The following is a 22,173-nucleotide window of genomic DNA, read 5'->3' on the forward strand; positions in this document are numbered from 1 at the left end:
TAATGATATAGTAAGGTCACTAAGGTAATGATGTAGTAAAATTACCACCGTAACGATATAGCAAGTTCACCAGTGTAACGGTATAGTAAGGTCACTTTTGTAACGATATAGTAAGTTCACTATTGTAACGATATAGTAAGGTCACTATTGTAAGTCACTATTGTAATGAAATAGTACGGCAACTATGGTAACGATATAGTCAGGTCACTATTGTAACGATATAGTAAGGTCACCAGTGTAATGATATAGTAAGGTCAACAGTGTAATGTGTCAGGTCACTATTGTAACGACATAGTAAGTATGGTAACGATATAGTAAGGTCACCAATGTAACGATATAGTGATACTATACTATAATGATGTAGTAACATTACCACTGTCACTCCATACCCTGATGGTAAAGTCAGCCATCAAGTTCACTGTAATCGTAAGGTCACCTTTGAACAGTCCCTAGTGAACATGTAATGTACCTCTGTACCTGTCGCCACTGACGAGGGCTGAGTACAAACGTCTGCTGACTGACCTCAGACTTTGTCACCTTCAGGACAGACCTGCCACCAGGCAAAGATATTTGTCTCTGCTATTAGTTGCTTTGTCGTTGGTGGAAACGAAAATAGTCGGGGGCAGGAGTAGGTCTCGGCCACTGCACGCGGCACTAATCGCAGCCTCGTGTTCACACAAAGCACGTGCGTGACGTAGCGCCATGTCGCCCGTCATTTGGCCGTCCCTGGCTTGTCTCCCCTCGCGTGCCTGCAGACCTCAGCACCGCCGCCATCACAAAGCAGCAGTGGGATGGGGCCAATTGCCCGCAGTCAACAACCGTGTTGCCCATGCAGGTGTTTTCCTCTTTCTTCTTTTCTTCTTTTTTCTCGTCCCGCGACAAAGCATGATGGGACGAGGGAAGGCGCTGCTTGTCGGCAACTTTGTGGCGATGGCGGCGGGCTGTGATGCAACACAGATAAGGGGCTAGTGTTCGTGACGCCCTGGGCTGGAACTGGACTTTGGTGCTGCCAGGTCAGTCTGTTGTGACAAAGTGTGCAGGTAATGTGGAGGTTCTTAGCTGATTGAACTAATAAGACAAGCGCTGGAGCCGGCGGCTTTGTTGTCCACCTCACTGAGGCTCTGATGTCATGGGCGACCTGGCGTCCAGTGCACTTCCTGGCAGCCTGGTGCACTTGACACGAAACGACTGCATCCAGCGTGCGGTCCATTGGCTCACATGTCCTTGGAGACGAGTGCCATGGAAACCCAACAACAACAACATTGGGCTGATGTTCACAGTGCAATGAACACCGGACAATACACTCATGGACAGTGTTCGCAGTTCACTTGTCAGCATTAGCCACACTTGGGACATACACAGTCACAGCGAGCAGCAAGTCTGAAGACTTCAAGCGATAAGACTGACCGGGAACTAGTCATCGCACGAACACAGCAGTCGTTAGTGATGAGGATGCTGATGGATGACCAGACTCTCAGACTGACAGCACCACGTTCTAGTCCACAGTCTCACAGTGTGCAGTGTGCAGCATGGCGCAGCGGCTGTCCTCATGGCTTCAGAGGCTTTTGAGACAAATCCTCTCCACACAGCTTCACCTATCCAGGTATTGTCACCTGACCAACGGCAGGCGCAGATAATCGATAATAAACGTGATGATGGCGGTGATTACGATAGTTGTGGTGGATGTAGTGGTGGCAGTGATGGGGATGCATGCTGATTGTGGAAAAATACCTCAGAGTGTAACGATCCACAGACAGCAAAGACGATAGAAGCCTTTGCTTCTCTGCACAACACCACAGCTGTCAGTCACATAACAGCAACACCACAGCTGTCACACACACCATAACAACACTACAGCTGTCACACACACACCATAACAACACTACAGCTGTCACACACACACCATATCTGTCAGACACCGTAACAACACCACAGCTGTCAGCACACCACAGCTGTCACACACACACACACACACACACACACACCACCTATACAACACTACAGCTGTCACACACACCATAAACAACATCACAGCTGTCAGTCACACCTCAGCTGTCACACACACACCATAACAACACCACAGCTGTCACACACACACACACACCATAACACGACAGCTGTCACACACACCATAACAACACCACAGCTGTCACACACACTATAACAACACCACAGCTGTCACACACACTATAACAACACCACAGCTGTCACACACACCAGAGCAGCACCAAGGCCTTAATGTCAGGGGCAGCAGCTCATTGCGGGTTGCAGTACTCACCCAAGTATTGTTTGGATGAGCTAACGAGCCATGATGGCGGATGGCACTATTGAATGTTTCAGGGACCAATCATGGGGCCACTGAGATGGCAGTGATGTCATTGCCGTGTCAAAATAAAACAGGAGACTGCCAGTGCGCCAGGATGTAGGCACAGAGTCATCTGCTCCTGACTCTACAGTCGGGTGGCTCTCCTCCCAACCTGCTTGATGTTGACTTTCACTCAGAAATACATCAAAGTACCCGGCGACGGCCGTGTCTTGCGCCACTTCCACACAAATAAACAAGGGTGACACTGAGAACTGCCCACCCTGCACCCAATTTCCGCAGCTGAGTCGTTCTGAGAAAAGCTGGTTGTTGATTGCTAATTGTTGACTATTAATTAATAATAAATAAATAGATTGTTGATTGTGGATTGTTATTTGGCGGCTGTTACTTTGTGACTGCTTGTCGTTATTGACTGTTAATTGTTCTTCAGCGACATTCTCCACGAGCAGGCCGGTGGTGACGGGAAGATGACTGGCAAGAGACATGTCATTACTTGTTGACACTAGTCGAGACATGTCAGGATGTTTTGGTGCGTGTGGTCACTGCAGACATCGCAAGTGGCAGTGGATTCGGTCCACCGAACCGTCACAAGTGGAGGGCTAGCATTTGTGGGCATGCGCACTGCCAGGATATGTTTGTGAGGTGGGGCGAGGGACAAAGTGACAAACAATTGTTCAGGAAGATAAGGCGTCGCCCCCCGCCTGTTGAAAGTGTGGCACCTCCCATCCACCCTCAGAACTGTTGCTGCGCATGCGCAGAAAACCTTGCGATGGTGTCGCTGCCAGGTGTCGTGGTGACACAAGCTCCACCACTCGGACACACAGACGGCGCCATGTCGGAGTCACGTGCAGTCAGCTCGCCACACAATGAATATAAGATATAAGTAGTCGGTGTGACAATTAATTAACCCTGCTTACGCTGTACGTGCGGCAGTGTATAAAGGTCAATAGGTCCTGGCTAACTACTCACTGATCTCGGCTGAGGAGCACATTTACAAAGTATACTTTGCGCCTTTTTTTTTTGTTTTTTAATTAAAGCATATCTTAAAACCAATTTATACCTGATTACTGATCAGTTTGAGTAAGAAATCTTTAGGGTAGGTAATTACTGTCAAACTATTTGGAGGATAGTTAATTACTGCTGCAACATCGTAAGGGAAGGTAATTATTGCTCCAACAACCTCCTGTCTATAAATGTTTACTCAACAAGAAAAGCCTCATGTCATGGCAGATTCCCTGGAGGTTGTATTGCTGGAGCAGACTGGCAACACCTTGTCCCTTGCTGCACACGTGACTGGAAGGAGGCTGACAGCAACATTCGAGTTCCCAGAACAGTGTATCAGCAGCAGCGAGAGTGAGTGTGGTGAGAACCACTATCTTGCCTTCAATATCCTTGTCTTCATCACCAAGGAGGAAAGTCATCTGGTAGTCATCAGACCCAGCGGTCAGGTGGCACAGCGGCTAGCGCCTGTCACCAATACAGTGAAGATTGGATGTCCTGGGTTCAGATCTCCTCTCGGGCACGCTGTTGTTTCTGTGAGTGGCATCTGTTTACAGGGCTGACTGATGTAACTTGAGTTGCTGACTCGGTGTAAAACACCAACCACCCCCAACCCACACACACACCTTCATCTTGTCATCATAGTGACAGGTAAACATGGCAAGTCGAGTACAGTCACCCTGTACAATCGGAGCTACCCGTTGTGTGCACACTGTATCACAACCACCATCCCACCCAGCTCCTCCTGACCGCCCTGACGTCCTGCATTATTCTGTATTACAGACGACACAACGGGTCATCTTTCTGACCCCTGTACAACTCACCTTGAAGGTACACAGAGTAAACATCAGAGTAAACATCTGAGGTTGACGCCGAGGCCGCGATGCTGACAGCCCCACTCACCCGATAGACTCTTTGTCACGTGAGGTGTGTGTGTGACATCACACCAGTCAACGTGTCTCCGCTGAAACTCTAGGGTTGTGACACGTGGCCTCCAGGGTTCGCCTTGTCTCCTCCTCCTTGATGTCTGGGAGTCACTGCCGCGGGGCAGCATCACGCCACGCACGTGCGTTACCATGGTGCACGGTCACGTGGCTGTCACGAGAATGACAACTGCAGGTTGACAAGGGTGTAGGCCCGACAAGCCACTCAGCGCTGCCCACCTCTCGGCCCAACGGACTAAAGGGGAAATAACTGGCCTAGGCAGGCAGCAACACTGACATTCCGTGTTTTCATTCTTGTCCCGAAATTGAATTCTTCACCTTTTACAGCCAGCGCCGCCCTGCGGGCTCGGGATCAACGACAGCATAATGGAATGTCCGGCCTGCTGCTGCCAGCCACCCTGTCAGGTCAGCCACCCTGTCAGTCAGCATCTCGCGAGCTAGTGTACGGGTAGATACATGCTGGGTACGTGTGTTGGTGTGTTGGTGTGTGTGTACGGGTAGATACATGATGGGTACGTGTGTTGGTGTGTTGGTGTGTGTGTACGGGTAGATACATGCTATTAGGTGCGTGTGTTGGTGGGTTGGTGTGTGCGTGCGCGCGTACGTGTAAATACTTGCTAGGTACGTGTGTTTGTGTGTTCGTGTGTGTGTACGTAAGTGTAATTTGTATTTATCAAACACATGTGTGTAACATGTCTACATTGATACGGATAATTCTAACTCTGCTTTGTGGGATTGCATATTCTTTGTGTCTGTAAGTGTCCAGTGTGTACAGTGTGTACTGTGTGTAATGTGTATGCTCACTGAACACTCGTGTAACTGTACAGTGTGTAATGTGTGTCCAGTGTGTACAGTGTGTAATGTGTGTAATGTGTGTGCTCACTTAACACTCGTGTCTGTAAGTGTCCAGTGTGTACTGTGTGTACTGTGTGTGCTCACTTAACACTCGTGTAACTGTACAGTGTGTAATGTAGTCTTGTGTCTTCATGTTAGCATGTGTGTATATTTGTACAATTCCACTGCTTTCTAATATGTGTACGTACGTGTGGTTTCCTATACACTTGTGTGTAAGTTTGTAGTAAAGTGTTGTTACATGTGTGAATATCTGTGTGAATATCTGTATTTGTGTAGCGTGTACGACAATGTTCTTGTGTAATGTTTGTATTACTTGTACATCCGTGTCCTCCTTTGTGTAGCAATGGTCGTAATCTGTGTAGCCCCTTGGTCTGTAGTTTGTCCAAGTAATACAATGTTTGTTTGCGTTTGGTAGTGTGTGTATGTTAGGTAAATGAGCGATCGTGCTGACGAACGGTAGTCTGATATTCAGGTTCCCCCATCCTTCCTTTCCAATGCAGGTTATCTTTATGTTTCTGTTCTCTCGTCTTTAAGTTAGCCCTGTGGTCAGTGACCCGTGCAGTGACCTCAATTTCTGTGGGCCAAAGACAAGAGAACCCTCTCCGCTCTCCAACTGGCTGTTGGTTGACATCACGTGACGCAGAGCCCTCTCTGCTTTTTCTTTCCCTCCTTCTCAGGATGAAAGAGGCGACAAAATAAGGCGCAGATCAGGATGTGAAGAAATTATAATTATATTTTCAAACTAAATTCGATGCTACAAGTTCCAGATGTTGAGAAACTTCTTGATGCGACTTCAGTCACGTTGTGCGGTGTGGAGGTGCGGCAAGCACGTGACCACACGTACTGCTGACGATCACATTTATTGTGAAGAGCATCGGGCGGAAGGGCTGGAACTCTTGACAAGACTAAGTTATCATGGATAGCGTCCCTTTAATGTAGCAGCACTGGACACTACATCAGTCTCTGTCTCTCCTTGTCATTCTTATTGTTGTTGTGGGTGGTAGGAATGTGGGGGACTGGAGGGAAAGGGATTAGGGGATGTGGGGGAGGGTCTAAACTATTTTATTTTAGGTACTAGCTTTGGTTTTACTGGTACTTTCATCAAGAACCTTCAGATCGTTTCTTTAAATGGCTTAGATTTTTACTTTCTTTATTGTTAGCCCACCTTATGTTTGGCTATAGTTCTGGTTACGGATGAGTGGAGAACTCCATATTTGCATGCCTTGCTATAAAGATTTTTTTAATTTATTATATGGTTGTGCTAGCTTATCAGCTTTGTTGATTCATTTATGGCAAAGTTAATAAGACTTTGAAGTTTTTTAATTGGGTTTCAGGTAAATGTTATCCATTTTATACTTTTGTCTCCAGAGAGCATAGATAAGGAAAAGTTTCACTTGCAACCGAGGTGGACATGTTGGGGTATTTTCCTGACTTGATGTTAAGAAACAGAACCTGGTGCAATCAGCAAACTGGATCGTGAGACAAGGTGGACAGTTTTGTTCTGCAATAAACTGTCACAACACCAAATTTAAATTAAGCTCAAAAGGAAAGCTTTTCCACACCTTCCCAAAATACAAAGAGAGGGATGCTATGTATTTATTCTCAATTTACATTAAGTGGACTGTAGTTGAGAGCCGTCTGCTACAACTACTGCTCGTCACTGTCAATACTAACATGACTGTGATCATTATACATGTACTGTGAAAATGTGAGATGGATTCTCACTTATCTGATGATGAACCCACTGAAATTTGTGAAAGTATAATCATTTAAGGCATTCGCCATTGGGATGAGGTGTTAGCACTCAGGTTTGATACGCCTGAGTACCTATAGTCTTATAAGGCTATTACTATAATATACTCAAACTATCATTACAACAGTGGCAAATTATGGATGAATTTCACAATAACAAAAAGATGTTGACCAACTTAAACTATCTGATGTCTTTGGAAAAGGTTATTGTTTTGGTTCAGATCATTTCAAGGAAAGGCAATATAGTTGTCAAACCCCTAAAAGTCTTGACTCCAATGATAACCCACAGTTTTCTCCATTCCAAATTCACCACAGAACACACTTACCATCAATAATTTTATTCCCATATATAATTCTACTAGCTCATATTTTACCTTTATGGAACTTTGCTCTTCTCTTATATTTTAGTTATTTTTAAATTAACATTTGTCATGTAAGTCACTCTAACTGGCACATAAGGCTGATGATCAGAGCTTGTACTGCAAAAGGTCTGTTGAATGGATGTTTGCACAGATCACACAGGTAAATAAATATATTGGATATTTAGGCTACTGTTAATTTCCTTTCATTCACCATTATGTAGGCTTACAGAATTTCTTTGTGACATGTCGCAATGGCTGCACACTGTTGAAACACCTTATCCAATCCACAGACTGTCTGACAGGCTGGAAGATGATAGTGCAAGCTCTGCCTGATGAGCTTCATACAAACTAGGGTGTTTCATTCCCTCTTACAAATGGACTGAATTAAGACTATTTAGAAAACTGTTTTCTTGCATTTGGGGAAACTGGGGGCATCTACAAAATCCCACTTTAGGTGGTTTAGATTATTCTTCTGTCAGCTTATGCTTGAGACCCTGTTTCTTTACAGTCATGGAAGAAGTTGGTAGGAGGACAAGGACAGTTTTTACTTGACTCTGAGATTATTATTAATTTTATTATTGTTATTATTATTATTATTAAAGTTAATTTATATAGCACTTTACACCCACATCAAAGGCAGGCTTAACGTGCTTTGAAAATAATAAAGAAAATAAAGAAAAATGCACAGACATTAACAATGAATGTTGATTTTACAATAAACCTGTAAGATTATTGCGTGTCGGTTTGTATTGCCACTCATGTTAAGTATCGTCATCAGTACATATGCGGTCTGCAGCCTGGCCATTACATGAAATCTTCGGTAAGTCAATAAAGTTTTGCTTTAAAAAGTAGTTGAGAGTTAGTAGGATGTTTTTATGGAGGCTCAACTGTCAATCTTTGGTGGAGTTGCTTCACTTTTGCAAACAGAAATAAGTTTCCATGACAACATGTTATCTGTTTCTTTCTCTGAAAGATAGCTCTGTGTCCTTTTCGGAGAAAGAAACAAAACGAAATTGAGAAATGTTGAAGTTACACAATCTGTGGCTTTAAAGTAATTTTGAATTGCATTTGAATAGCGTGAAAGAAAATGTAAACCGTTATGTAGAGGACAAATACGAAGTAAAGTGAATTCCCTTGAGTATGTGCTTGCTGTATGTTTGTAGTGAGCTTGCATGCTATTTTCTGTAAATTAATTGTCCACCAATGTCTTTATACTAAGGAATATGAATGGATGTGGATATATACATAATTCTGTTTGTTATCAAAGTATTATGATTTGAGTGAGAATTTATTGTTGCAAGCTTGTCAAACATGTAAGTGTATATTTGTGAGCAAGTCTTCTGAACATGAGCATGTTGATGTCATGTTTATATTCATGTGTAAGTCTGCTTTTAACTTTTTCTCTATTTATGAATAAGAATTTTATGGATTCTAAATAAATACAGAGTTCTGCTCGTGGATTTGCTGTTTAAATTTGTGCAAGTTGTCCTTTAAAGATGCATTCATCTGCCATGTGTACTCAAACTCTCCCGAGCTCGTCTCGCCTCAGCAGTTCCGTGAATAAAAGACAAAAACCTATTCTTGGACGAAAGTCTTTTCATATCTCGACTACATAGACATTCCCTCTAAGGACAAACGGTGCCAGCGACGACTTTGTTCAGCAGTAGTTGTTAGTAGTAGTTCTTGTAGCAGGTGTCGCTAGCATCGCTACCAAGGGACGCAATTTTGTTCTTAATTAAGCGAAGAATCACAAAGGAGGAGAGGATGCTGGCTATATCTGTACTCGGTGATGCAGGCTGGCAATCAGGGTGCAGGTGGGGTCAGTGAGGGTCACGGGGTGGGCGGCCATGCACGGCCTACAGAAGACTGCCCTGAAGCGCCGCCTGACGGCGGGGATCTTGAGGGCGTAGAGCGCGGGGTTGACCAGCGAGTTGCCGAAGGCGGGGATGCAGGCGTACAGCAGCAGGCTGCCCTTCTCCTCCACCGTGTAGCCAGACAGACAGCCTGCCAGATTCAGCATGATCAGCAGACCTGCACACACAGTATGACAGCAATGTTGGCACATCTGGTGGCATCACCTGCACAGTCATGTTGGATGTTGATAACCAGACACAGTAACACGTAGTTGACTTTATTATATGAACGATAAAAGTCTTGATTGTCGCCATGTTTAGTCAGTAAGACACAGACAGACAATCCACACACAGGGGCCTGTCTACCGCGGAGAGAAATCACCGAGCTGGTTGTGGATGACAGTGGATACAACTCCGAGCAACATGCACGGCTATTAATTAATTAACATGAGTAGAGGGATATCTGTAGAGTGTTAGCTGTAGGTGTCACAACATGAGTAGAGTGTTAGTGGTAGGTGTCACAGCATGAGTAGTGTTAGCTGTAGGTGTCACAACATGAGTAGAGTGTTAGTGGTAGGTGTCACAGCATGAGTAGTGCTATCTGTAGGTGTCACAACATTAGCAGTGTTATGTGTGTCACTACAAGTACTGCCCCTACACCTGACACAATGTTTATTTCTACAGTGTGGCCCTGAGCACCAAGCTGCTGCACACATGAAACTAAGCAAGGATTGGTATTTCTGGCTTCTACACAGACCTTGGTGATGTGAGGTCTCCGTGTGTCACAGCTAACATCGTCTACTTTCCATTTTGATATCAGTGGCGGCTTACCTACGTGTATACCACGTGAGTATTTGTATATAAACGTGTCGTTTGTCTTTGTATCCATACAGCGAGCATACAGAGTTACATCGCATAGTAACCTGCACACGGTGGTGCAGTCTACTGAGGGTGGGCATGAACCCACTCGGGGTAATCGTCGTGGAATCCACCCTGACGGTAGCCGTGTGAGGTGTCCACTCACCTGCTGGTGTCCAGCACACAATGTACAGCCCCACCACGGCCAGCATGGTCTTGGTGTAGCGCCAGGTGTGTCCTTCTTTCATCCTCAGGCCCACGTCATGCGCGGTGATCGCTCGAGAGTGACGCCTGGCCACCTGTGCGAACCCCCTGCATACTGTCAACATGCTCCATACAGGTGTTACCTCGTCATCTACAGATGTTAGTCTTATACCCAGGTGTAAGCATCCACCCAGCTATTCCAGGTGTGTTGTGGTCAGCCCCAGGTGTGCATGTGTTTGTGTCAGTGTGTCAGTGTGTGTGTGTCAGTGTGTGTGAGTGTGTCAGTGTGTGTGTGTCTGTCTTACTGTGCACACTGTGTGTTTGCGTGGCCGTACCTTAAAAATGTGCAGGTAAGCAAGAACCATGACTATGGAGGGCGCAATGAACAGCGACACCATCAGCCGCTGGTAGTCGGCCTTGAGGAGACCGAAGAAGCTGCATGGCGGGTTGAGGTCGTCATGACGACTGCTCCACAGCAACATCGGCACCAGCGCCACCACGCCGGCGGCTGTCCACGTGACCAGGAGAAGGCCGACGAGGAGTCGCCCGCGGCACAAGCTGATGTACCTGACAGGTGAAGACACAAGCCATGCCATTCATCTTTCTCATGTTGTCGACATAAAGTTAATTGTCTCCTGGCAAAGTTCTTTGCTGTACCAACAGAAATGTTGTCATGGATACGCTTGTGACAACAGTCCTCACCACAGTCTGCGTCTGCTAATAACAACAACTATAGCAGTGTTGACAGCGAGGCTCAGTGGTGGTCTCCATCACCGTCTCTCTATTTCTCTGTCTCTCTCAGGCAGTCCTGTGTTGTTTCAGCCTGCGACCTCTCTGCTAATGAATTTGAACCATCTGCGAGCCTGACTGTGATGGTGTGAGTGGTGTGGTGAGTATGAATGTGTAACGGTACTGTTGATTGTTGTTGTTGTGGTGGTGGTGGTGGTGGTGGTGGTTGTGGTTGCTGTGCTGTGTGGTTCTAACCCTTGCTTCCCTTACAGAGCTGCTATTATTCTTCTGAGAGTAATGAAGTGTTATCTTATCTCCACTAAAATATTGTTCGATTACATTTCTTAGTTATGTTCTAATTATTGATGTACTACTTTCTCTATACTCGGTGATGATTGATCTGTTGTATTTCTGTTTTACACCCTTCGTTACTTTCTCTCCCTTTTCCTCCTACTCGTCATCATCAACAATGTTTTCCACTCAAATACATCAGAAAGTGCTTTTCCGTTACGATGTTGTTCTTGTTCTTGTAGTCTGACCTTATTTCTTCATCACGTGATCATTGGCTTGAGAGCAGACTTCAGGCATGTAGTCTCATCCAGTTATCTTTTCTTTGCTTGATCATCGACCTTATCAGCAGAGGTCAGCCTGGTTGTCATGTCAGGTCTTGAACATGAACCTGGAGGACTCGCCATGTAGTAGTGACCTCGGTGGCTGCTCGACGTGTTTAACATTCGTGTTTCAGACACAACAAGCACACAAGCTGACGGACATTTTCGAGAAAAACATGAGCTTCGTGGAGAAGCTGACTTGAGACTTCACAGCAAACCAACCCCTGGAGACCTCACGATAACTCACGAGATTCTATCAGTAATGTTAGCTTCAACACTAACCCTGGGTTCCATTGCCTCCCCAACTTTGTAAGCCAAGAGTCCACCGACACTCGCATCTCACCTGTAGGGAAAGAGGATCTTGATGTATCTGTCTGAGGTAAGAATGATCAGGTGAAAGATGGAGCTGTACAAGGCGCCATGGAAGACAGCCATTCGCACCAGGCACTCTGTTGTGTTCTGTAACCATGGAAACACAGCGACTATCAGCGACTGTTGTGCTGCTGACAGGACGAGGGGAGAGGCAAGAAGGAGGAGAGAACAAGGAGACACCACTGAGGGCAAACAGCCGTCTAAGATGTTTGTGGACTCAGGCAGCACTTTGTCAGGTGTTCCCCTTACAAGTAGGTACACTGTATTGTCTTATCGCATGCCATCATGGAAAGATCTACAACTCTATCTGCTTTACAGGTGTATTTGTCTACCTGGTATTTGCTGAGGGAGTAGATGCAAGTGTGGAGAATGAAGACGCCACTGAGGATGTCGGTGATGCTGAGACTGGCCAGCAGCACGTCAGTTGGATCACGTGATCCATTTCGGCCGTTCAGGCGGATGAGAGTGTCCAGCACGAGGCTGTTCAAGCCGATGATCCACCCCGCCATCACCACCTGCCCACAGACACCAGTCCACCTCACCTGCTGACACCACCCATCTTCACGCGCACATCTCGTCAACACGCAGCTGTTGGTTGAGCGACTTCCGTCGTCTTGAGAAACTTCCGGATGGGATGATTGTTATTTTTGTTAGATAACTTTGGTAAATATAAATTACCATTCCACAAATACAAGGAGGAAGGCCTCATAACTTCCCACACTGACATGTAAACACTGTTAGCATCCAAGTAAAGAAGGAAAGAAATCAAGGAAACAACAGAATGTCGGGAAGAACTCACCTGGATAATGCTGATGATGATGTCACAGGAGGTGACGTCATAGCCGTTAAAGCCCCCGTACACGACGCTCATGACAGTGAGTCCGGACTTGCTGGATGTGTGGCTGAGACTGGAGTCGTAAGGGACAGGGGTCCCAGGGGCCAGCGTACTGCCTGGTACACACGACATGCATCATTAACATTCACACAGAGGCTGGTGTGTGGCGCATGCGCGTGCGCGTGCTTCTGTATGGCAGGACGTGTTACCAGATATAACAAAGCTGTCTTTTCCTTTAGAAATAACACTTGCAATATTGATGAAGCAGACTACCACCGCGGACAAAGGGAGGTGCAGAGGCGGATATGGAGAGGACAGGACATACTGCACGCTCCTCCAGCTCCATCTGGCATCAGTCAACACAGTAGTATGTGGGGAAGTGGGGAAGGAGGCCAATGATGGATGGAGCGACTGAAGCGCGGGGACTTACAAATGAACTCACGTCGATATTAGTGACACCGGTCAGTTGCTGAATAAGCTGTACACAGTGCGACTGCGAAAAAGAATTTGTTGGTGGCAATAGATGGCCGCTGCTCTGTCCAGTATTTACTGTTCGTCACACTCCGTGATATACAACTACAACACTCGCGACACCATCATTCTCTACAACCCTCGTGACCTCACCGCTAATGTCGCCTCGTGCAGACAAATTTCAACTTTCTTAATAACTATGCTGAATAAGGCTAGAACATAGCAACTCAACCCTATATTTAAATATATCAATTCACAGCATCATCATCGTCGTCGTCGTCATCGTCATCTCTTGTCATGTGAAAGCCCCCAGTTAGGCCACGTGAGATGAATACTCAGCACTTCAGTGAAGACAAGTGATGACGAGCTCTGCAGAGACGTCTCCAGTCATCACAGTAGCTGACACTAATTGTCTTTGTTCTTGTTTGTTTGTTGTTCCTCTTTGCGTTTTTGTGTTTGATTTTATTCTTCGTTAGTACTGTTGTTTATTCTTTTATAGTTCATATGTTATTTGTTTGTTTTCCTGTCCCCGATCGTCTGCTGTCCAAGTTTCGTTCTTGTTCTTAAAGATCCTGAACACCAGTGGCAGCGACAGGTCGAGTTATCCGGACGTTGGCAGTCTGAAGTAGCAGTTGTTCAGAGTAATCCATCTGTCGCTCATTCTCTTTCTCTCTCTCTCTCTCTGATTGGTGTTGACTGCAGGCAATGTCGTGAATGGTGTACCAACGTGCAAGATAGCCCAGAAGCCTAAAGTAAGAAGAGGGACATTGCCTAGTGTGAGACGAGACCAGTCATCGATGGAAAACAAGCTCACTCTTGGATTTCAGTGACATACAGCGGGCTGTGACCCTCCCTCTGTCTATCTTATGGTCGTCTGCCTCTGACAGCCCTCGATGGTTTAGTCTCGGCAATGTTCACGCTCCATACATGAGCCCACAGGACATCTGTGCTTCTTGCTGATGAGAGCTGACACCCACGGTCTCCACTTGAAGTCGCAGAGAGGGCTGGGCAGGGAGGGTGATCATGATTGTTGTCATAATGAGCCCTGACTGCACAGAATTCTGTGGTCGCGAATGAACATAGACTACGGAGTTATAGGAACTATAAGACAAAAGGAAAATACAAGCTAACAGAATTTAATCAGCTGTCTCACCTAGAAGATATCAAACACCAAAACTGCCAAACCAAACAGAGAGAGGGAGAGATAGAGCCTAGAGGTAGTGGGTGAGGGATTTCGCATTTTTTTAAAAAACCTAAATGAAAAAAAAATACCACATAGAGCAGGATGCCCAACCTACGGCCCGCGGGCCATATCCGGCCCGCGAGCGGTGCCAATTCCCAAAGCAGGAAATTTTATTAATAAAAAAAAACGAAAAAAAAACAACTCGAAGGGCGTTTCCCAAATATGGAAGCATGGTGTCTCTACGATGCAGCCGGACATTCAGAAGAAAAAACTTCAATATAATAAAAAATGGTACTGCTCATATTTTGTATAATGGCCGCGACACGCTGTCCGAAAGGATACCCGCAAGAAAAACTCACTGACATAGAGGAACAAAATACATGAAGAAAAGTACTAACAACGCAGTATAAAAAAATAAATCTTAACAAACTAAAGAAACAACAATAGCGAAAGACTTCACACAGATACCACATTCTCTTTCTCTTTATAAGCTGAAGTTTTGTCATTAGGAAAAGTGTTGTGTAGACTGGACGATGCCATCCATCTTTAATTTACAAAAGTAACATAGCAGGACATCAATCCTACCTTCAGCCAGTAGTCGGAAGGAGGGGTCCATGGCACGATGTCTGCTGCAATCACCAGAAGGTGGCTTTCGACAAGTGGTCAGTAGTCTGGCCAGTACTCACCTCTCCAACATCATGCTTGCATAAAGTATGTTCAGTGTCCTGTCTGTCAGTCTGACCTGAGTGGTAAGTCCTTTGACCCCGCTGGCTGAGTGTCTAGATATTCAGCAGTGAGTAGCCAGTCAGTCCGTGTCAGTAGTGTCAACAAGTCCTCACAGGTCCTCAACACTCCATGTTTTGGCAACAAACAGCCTCAGGAGGCGAGTGCACCAACAAACTCGTGTAAACGTCAACAGCGATGTCTTCTCCGTGAATCATCGTTTCATAAACTAACTGAGAAAATGAGGAATGTCCCAACAATTTGACAAATAACAGTTTAGTGTTGCCCAGTGTTGCCCAGTGTTGCCCAGGTTGACAGCGGTGTCATGGCAGCTCGGCACCTGCACAGGCGCGAGATGTGAAACCTTTGCATCTCACCTTCCACAGGCGTATGACAACAATGTGTGGAGACACGAGCGGACAGGTAAACCAAACAACGGATTGTCTGGCAGCAACTGTCCTTGCCGCGGTCCTGGTCTGCACTGACAGCAACATCGATTACAGTCGTGCTGGAGTGCACCCGCTACAGTAGGGGGCGCTGTGGTCGTGCTGAGTGAGTGCACCCGCTACAGTAGGGGGCGCTGTGGTCGTGCTGTGGTCGTGCTGGAGTGACTGTGCACCCCGCTTTGTGTGGTCAAACACAGGGGCCCGTTACGTCTGACAAACAGCGTGCTGGAGACAGTAGGGGCACGTACAGCGCCGTGGTCGTGCTGGAGTGCACCCGCTACAGTTGATGCTATGCAGTTCTGCTGGTGTAGAGGGCGCTGTGGTCGGCTGAGTGCGGGTTAGCTGACAACAAGAAGGTGCAAAATGCCAAAAGTCGAGGAGGACCGCTAGAAAGATGCATTTCACCACTTCATTTTTTAAAGGATTGCAACATTGACAACACATATCATGTCTGCAGTTTTCTCTGATAAGCACACATGTGTTGCTGTGGGAGGAGAGAAAAAAGGAGAATGTTTCACACTTCAAAATCCACAAATTGTAGAACTTATAACACTTGGAGAAAACTCGATGGAGAGAAAGGAAATGCAGGGTGAAGCTGAGTGTCGGTGGGATGACACGCTGGTCTGTGCTAGAATTGTTGTACAAATAAGAATAACATAGCAATAACAATAGACAATATGCGTTACTCAGACCGCGTGTTGAAATAACGGTTCGTTCAAAGACAGGAGTCAGCAGATCATCACCAGTTGTGAGGGCGGTCATGTGACGCAACGGTTAGTGTGAGGATTGTCTGCCTTGCGTTCAGATCTCGTCTCAGGCACGTTGTTCTTTCTGTGCATGTGACATATGTTTACAGGGCTGCCTTGCCGTGATGTCGGGTTAGTTGCTGGCTCGGCGTAAAACACCAATTTCACCTCCATCAAACTACTCGAGGTGGGACCGCAAATCTGCAGCCATTGCTGGGTCCTCAACTTGCCCACAATGCCCTTTACAGTAAGGTCACCTCCACCATCTATTTCTGCAACATTCACTAATAATTTTACTGCCCAGTGTCACTTTTCCTGGCGTTTGACCGAGGCTGCCCTTCGTTCTTATAAACTCATGAGATTGTCACCTCACACCCCAGTTGCTGGACTGCAACTCATCTGGTAAGTGACCCACGCTGTAGTTACTTCCCCATACCCACGTGACCATCACATCAATGTCCTGGAGGTAAGACCTTGAAACTGTAATACGGGAATGTGTTCGTGATCACCATAAATACATCTTTTGTCTACAAGCTATAGACAGGGTCCGAACATGGTGGAACACTACAGCCACAACAATGACTGTAAACTCACTCTTTTGCTTTTCCTCCCGACATGCATTATTGATTACTTCTCTCAATCGCCACAGAACGTTTGGATTCTGTTGCTGATGGCATTTCCTTGTTTTAAACGTTTTTGTATTGTCCTATTACATACAATAACAGATCAATGGTGTATTTATACAATTTTGATGTTATTGGAAACGGTCTGCTGGATTAGCGCCATTTGGCATATGGCAGCGTGTACTGGTGTAGGATGAAAAATTATGTGAATGGCAGTGTGTACAGATGTGTGTGAGAGTGAATGGCAATATGTAGCATGGTGTGAATTTCAGTGTACTGGTGTGAAGTGAAGGGTGTACTTGTGTGTGTGAATTAGTGTGTACTGGTGTGAATGACAGTATTGGTGTGTGAATGTTAGTGTGTATTGTGTGAATGGCAGTGTGTACCGGTGTGTCTGTGTGAAAGGCCTATGTGTGAATGACACTGTGTACAGGTGTAGTCAACATGTCGATGTTTCATGTTTGCCTGGGTGTTGAACAGTGTGCATGTTTCACGTGTCACTAAAAACTATGATTGCCCCTGGCGTCGGTAGTCTGTGAACAGAGTACAATCATTTCCCTAGTTTTGCACAGGTATCCATCCGCCAGGTTACTTCGAACAGCGTCCAGTTTTGATCTAATAACAATGGTGGCTGACCTGCATGTCACATGGTTAATTTATGTTGAAAAAGTAGCTTTCTCTACATACAATAAGCAACAAGTGTCATCATACTGAATAGCAACTTCTGTACTGGACAGTCAAATTTATTCAGGGTTGAGCTGAATCAGCTTGGGTCAAATTAGTTAATGGCCGAATCGACAATCTTTGTAGAAAGCAGCTATTTTGCTGTAACTATTTAAAGTTTAATTCACTAAATGTTAAGGGTGTATTGATCCACACAAAAGAGAATGAAATAGCACAAATTGGGCTAGACAATGATAGAGAAAGCCCATTAGTCTGTTCTGTGTTAAATGGAGGAGCAAGTGCTTTCCTAGTCTTCACATGACCTCCAAGTGTTTAGTCCACTCCTCCTCACTCTCAAGGGAAGTCACTTCCATTTGCCGCAAGACTATGGTGAGCTCCCCTTTGTCGTTCACTTGTTTACACACAGCAACAGAGAGTCAAGGATCAAACCTGAATCAAGCCAAGAGTTAGCACAGGAGAACCAAATTCAAGAAACTTCAAATGAAGTTAACACTTAAACTGACCATTTTCTTTTTCTTGTTACTTAAAATGATGATACTGCCTCTGTAACTTCTCATATTAGTCAGTTGTAACAAATTCATTAATTTATTATAACATTAACATTTTGACAAACATAATAAAGGTAATATAATTTCACGGTACAGTATGTTCCTCTTTATGACAATGTACACTCACTTGTAGCACTCACCCATACTTCACACCCTCAAAAATCTTACAAATAAAACTCTTTATTGATGGAAAAAGTACAGAAGCTGTAAAAATACAAAGTTATCAGAATTAATTAATGGTCAGATGTATCTCAATAAGTGTGAATTAAAATATTTTAAAAGTAAATACACCTCAAAGTTACAGGTACACTGGTTAGAAGCGTGAAGTGTTTAGTAACAAATGTCAATCCATCACAAACACGCAAAATCCTAAAGATCCTAAAACTAGCTCACACTCAAAACATGTTTCTAATTCCTGTCAAAAATCATAAAGCAGTTAGTGCTGCTCAGGTTTATAGAGTTCAATCCCTGAAGATGTTACAAAAACTGAAAGACTTTGTTCCAACTCTTCAGCTCATGGCTTTAAGCTATTACATTCCTGTCATACCATGAAGAAAAGATACATTCCACCAACATGTATGACATTATTGCTATATAAGCCCTCAAAGCCCTGAACCAAGCTAATACATTATCATTTCCCCAATAAAGGACACAACATTGCCTCATTTAGAGTTATTCCAAACTGGGTATGTTAGTACTAACAACTTTTATAATGTGTAATATGAGCATTTTTTAACAAAAACTGTTACCTGAATAGTGCCAGAACAGACTAAAGAAATCAGTTTCAATACAAAAACTCATCAATTTAAAGATCAAGAGGTATGCATAGACTATAATGGTGTGCTTACTGAATATATTTATCTATTTATCTAGGACTGAATATATTTATCTATTTACTTTCTTGTACATGGAAACTTGAGAAATGTACTAAACTGATTGCAAAATAAATCCTCTTCTCGATAAGTAACTAAGAATTGAGTTTCAGGTTAAATGCATTTTCCCTAAATGTTGGCAGCTATTCCAAAACAAAAATCCTTTCATGTTTTATTTACTAACTGCACCCTAACCTTGGAGATGCATGAATTTGTTGCATAAAATTAAAATATGGCATCAACATTGGTGTAAACATCATTGTATATATCATAATAACTCATTAAACATTTACACAATGTCATTTTAATATAAATGTTCTCCATCAGCTGCTGTCAAGTTCCAGGGTTACTTTCCACTATAAAATGATTCTTCTTAAGCACATCACTATTAAATAGTATACTACTAATTATAAAAGGATTTCTTTCTTACTAAAAGGATAAATTTCTCGGTTGATGTTTGGTGCATTTGTTTGAGATTGTTTTTAAATGGCAGATATTGTTAAAAGACTGTTGCTGGGTGTGAATGATGGAGAGAGGATGCCGCAAGCCAACACTCCCTTGCAACTCACAGCAGCTTTTTCACCAATTCTCCAGCCTTGTCTGCAGCAACCACATCATCCCCACCGCCAATACATTTTCCATTAATGAAGACCCGTGGAACCTGAAATACATCAAAGAAAGCTAGATTATTCATTAAGGATAATCACTAACCTTTTCAGGTACATCCACACCAGGAATGAAGTTAAATTCCAGGGTTAAATGGTCAAAATGTCTAAGTGACACTAGCAAGGCATGTTTGTGTCTGTCAACATTGTGATCCTTATTTGATAAGTCATTAGATTCGGGAGAATTACCAGACTGGAAGACTGCCGAGGTAATAGCTTTATTTAAGAAAGGATTGAATTCTGATCTTGGAAATTATAGACCAGTCAGTTCAACTTGTATTTTGTGTAACGATAGTTAGAGATGCTATTGCTAAATATTTTGTAGAATATAGAATGTACATGTGCTCCACGAGGAGTAGCAAGGAATAAACTACTAAGAATGTACATGAAATGTCAACATGGATTTAGGGATAAAAGATCTTGTGTGGCAGTTATTAGAATTCATGGAGAATATAACCTCAATACTGGATGAGGGCGAGGATGTCAATATTTTATATCTTGATTTTAAATGGGGATTTGATTTTATCATGTATGAAAGATTTCTGTCATGTATAAAAGATTACTAGACAAATTAGCAGCGCAAGAAGTGGGTAAAAAAATTGCTTAGATGGATAAGAAACATTTTAACAGGTAGGACATGACATGTCAGGGTAGGATCTGTAAAATCAGGTAAAGCTAAAGTGGAATTACTCAAGGAAGTATTCTAGGACCACTATTGTTCATGGCATTTTTTAACGTTTACCTAATGCATTGTCTAGTGCTTGTAAGCTCTTTGCCAACACCACCAAAATATATAACATTAACAATCACAGTGATATTGACAAAATGCAGGAATGGTGTCAAAAATGAAAATTACAATTTAACATATCAAAATGTGGAGTTATGCATGTAGGTAAAAATAATCCAAGATTTATATATAAAATAAAAATAGAGGATGAGTATCAGGGCACAAAGATATGTGATGTGGAGAAAGACTTGGGAGTGGACTCTGTACATTGTCTTTTGACTCGTATATTCAAAGAGTGATACGCAAAGCGAATCAGTGGTTAGTGTTATTAAAAAGAATGGATCTGGATTGGGAGATATTTTAAAGACTGTATAAAGCACTTGTGTGTCCACATTTTGGAATATGCTAATCTAATTTGTCTCCCTTCTTAAAAAGACAATACAGTGTAGGGTCATGTAGTTAACAATCCAGTAATGTGCGAATTTGCTTAAGCCGCACAAAATGCTTGGATCCCAATTTTTTTACACTGTGGATCATATGGAGCTGGACATGGCCTCTCAAACACTCGAGACAGGTGCTGACAGCTATCATTTTGGCATTTCGAATGTCCATGATTGACATGCTATGCACTATTGAGGATTAAATATTTAAATGCTGGATTATAACTTCAAAGAGGTATTTATAGAAGATTAGTGTTTTACTTGTCAATAAACAATAAAATAACTATATATTTAAGCCAGAGACCACCTAAACCATGTGGACCCCAATCACCGTGGCTTAATGGCCCTACACTGTATTAATCGAAAGTGTTCAGAGAAATGCTAAAAAATTGTTAGATAAATGTGTGGACGTTGTATGCTAAATTAAGACTCCACTCTGAGGAATTGAGGGGGACATTATTCACATGTTATAAATTATTTCATGGTTATGTTGACATTGATATAAATGTATTTTTCTCCCCACAACAAAAATCGTTATAAATTGTGAAGGAAAAGTCTCTATTAAAAGTTGTAACACTAACAAACTTAAATTCTATTTTTCACTAAGAGTTGCAACCAGTTTGAACTCGCTTCCAACTAATATATTAAATATGCACCAAATTTAAATAGCTTTAAGACCTCTCTAGGAGACACTTAAACATTCATAGATCTGTTTTATTGTTTCATAGACATTAATGAGGGTACATGGTGACTAGGCTGTCAGAAGCCACTCCCTACTACTATAACCAGGTGAATGTGGCACACAGTACTTACTGATCTTGCACCTGTTACTGTCTGCAGGTAGTTCTGGATAGCGTCGCAGTCTGGGTTATTTTCAATTTCCATCACCTCATAATCATCAGAGGATAGTTTCCCCTCCTCTATCAGTCTTAAAAACACGTGTTTTGCCTTGGTGCAAAAAGGACAGTAGGACTTAGAGAAGATGATGACTTTCTTGTCAGCGATTTTGCTGTCAACGAGGGTTTTCACGTGTGCCATCGTCGTGTTTCTGTTCAATACGAAGCACGTACGAACTTTCAAACCTGTCGGCCAGTCGCGACAACTACGAACTAGCGATTGTGTTAATGTTAATAATGATCTACGCATGCAATTTACTTCCAGCAGTTAAAAATCTGTTTTAAATGAATTGCAAGTCACCGTGCAGAAGACTGTGTTAAACGTCACGGAAAGTAGTGCTCCGACTTCGATGACGTATGACTCATGTTCACGTGAAGCCGAGAGCACAACAAAACATTTAATTGAAAAAGCAAACTGTTATTTCGTATATAGGTTTGTTATTTGTTAAAAG

The 22,173-nt window shown here is 43.6% G+C and overlaps 2 protein-coding genes across 2 annotated transcripts; both read right to left on the reverse strand.

Moving 5' to 3' along the window:
- Window positions 1-6,551: 6,551 nt before the first annotated feature.
- On the reverse strand, window positions 6,552-15,647 carry LOC112553683 (adenosine receptor A2b-like). Its single transcript, XM_025221067.1, has 7 exons — window positions 14,937-15,647; window positions 12,662-12,813; window positions 12,195-12,377; window positions 11,834-11,949; window positions 10,486-10,717; window positions 10,113-10,245; window positions 6,552-9,266 (listed from the first exon to the last, which is right to left on the reverse strand). The coding sequence occupies exons 1-7, from the start codon at window positions 14,965-14,967 to the stop codon at window positions 9,007-9,009; spliced, it is 1,107 nt and encodes a 368-aa protein (XP_025076852.1). The 5' UTR covers window positions 14,968-15,647; the 3' UTR covers window positions 6,552-9,006.
- A 1,972-nt stretch (window positions 15,648-17,619) lies between these two features.
- Window positions 17,620-22,065, reverse strand: LOC112553691 (glutaredoxin-1-like). Its single transcript, XM_025221076.1, has 2 exons — window positions 21,639-22,065; window positions 17,620-19,654 (listed from the first exon to the last, which is right to left on the reverse strand). Exons 1-2 carry the CDS (start codon window positions 21,969-21,971, stop codon window positions 19,559-19,561), a joined length of 429 nt encoding a protein of 142 aa, XP_025076861.1. The 5' UTR covers window positions 21,972-22,065; the 3' UTR covers window positions 17,620-19,558.
- Between the last annotated feature and the right edge of the window lie 108 nt (window positions 22,066-22,173).

The sequence above is a fragment of the Pomacea canaliculata genome, linkage group LG13 (genome assembly GCF_003073045.1).
Source record: "Pomacea canaliculata isolate SZHN2017 linkage group LG13, ASM307304v1, whole genome shotgun sequence".
Lineage (NCBI taxonomy): Eukaryota > Metazoa > Mollusca > Gastropoda > Architaenioglossa > Ampullariidae > Pomacea > Pomacea canaliculata.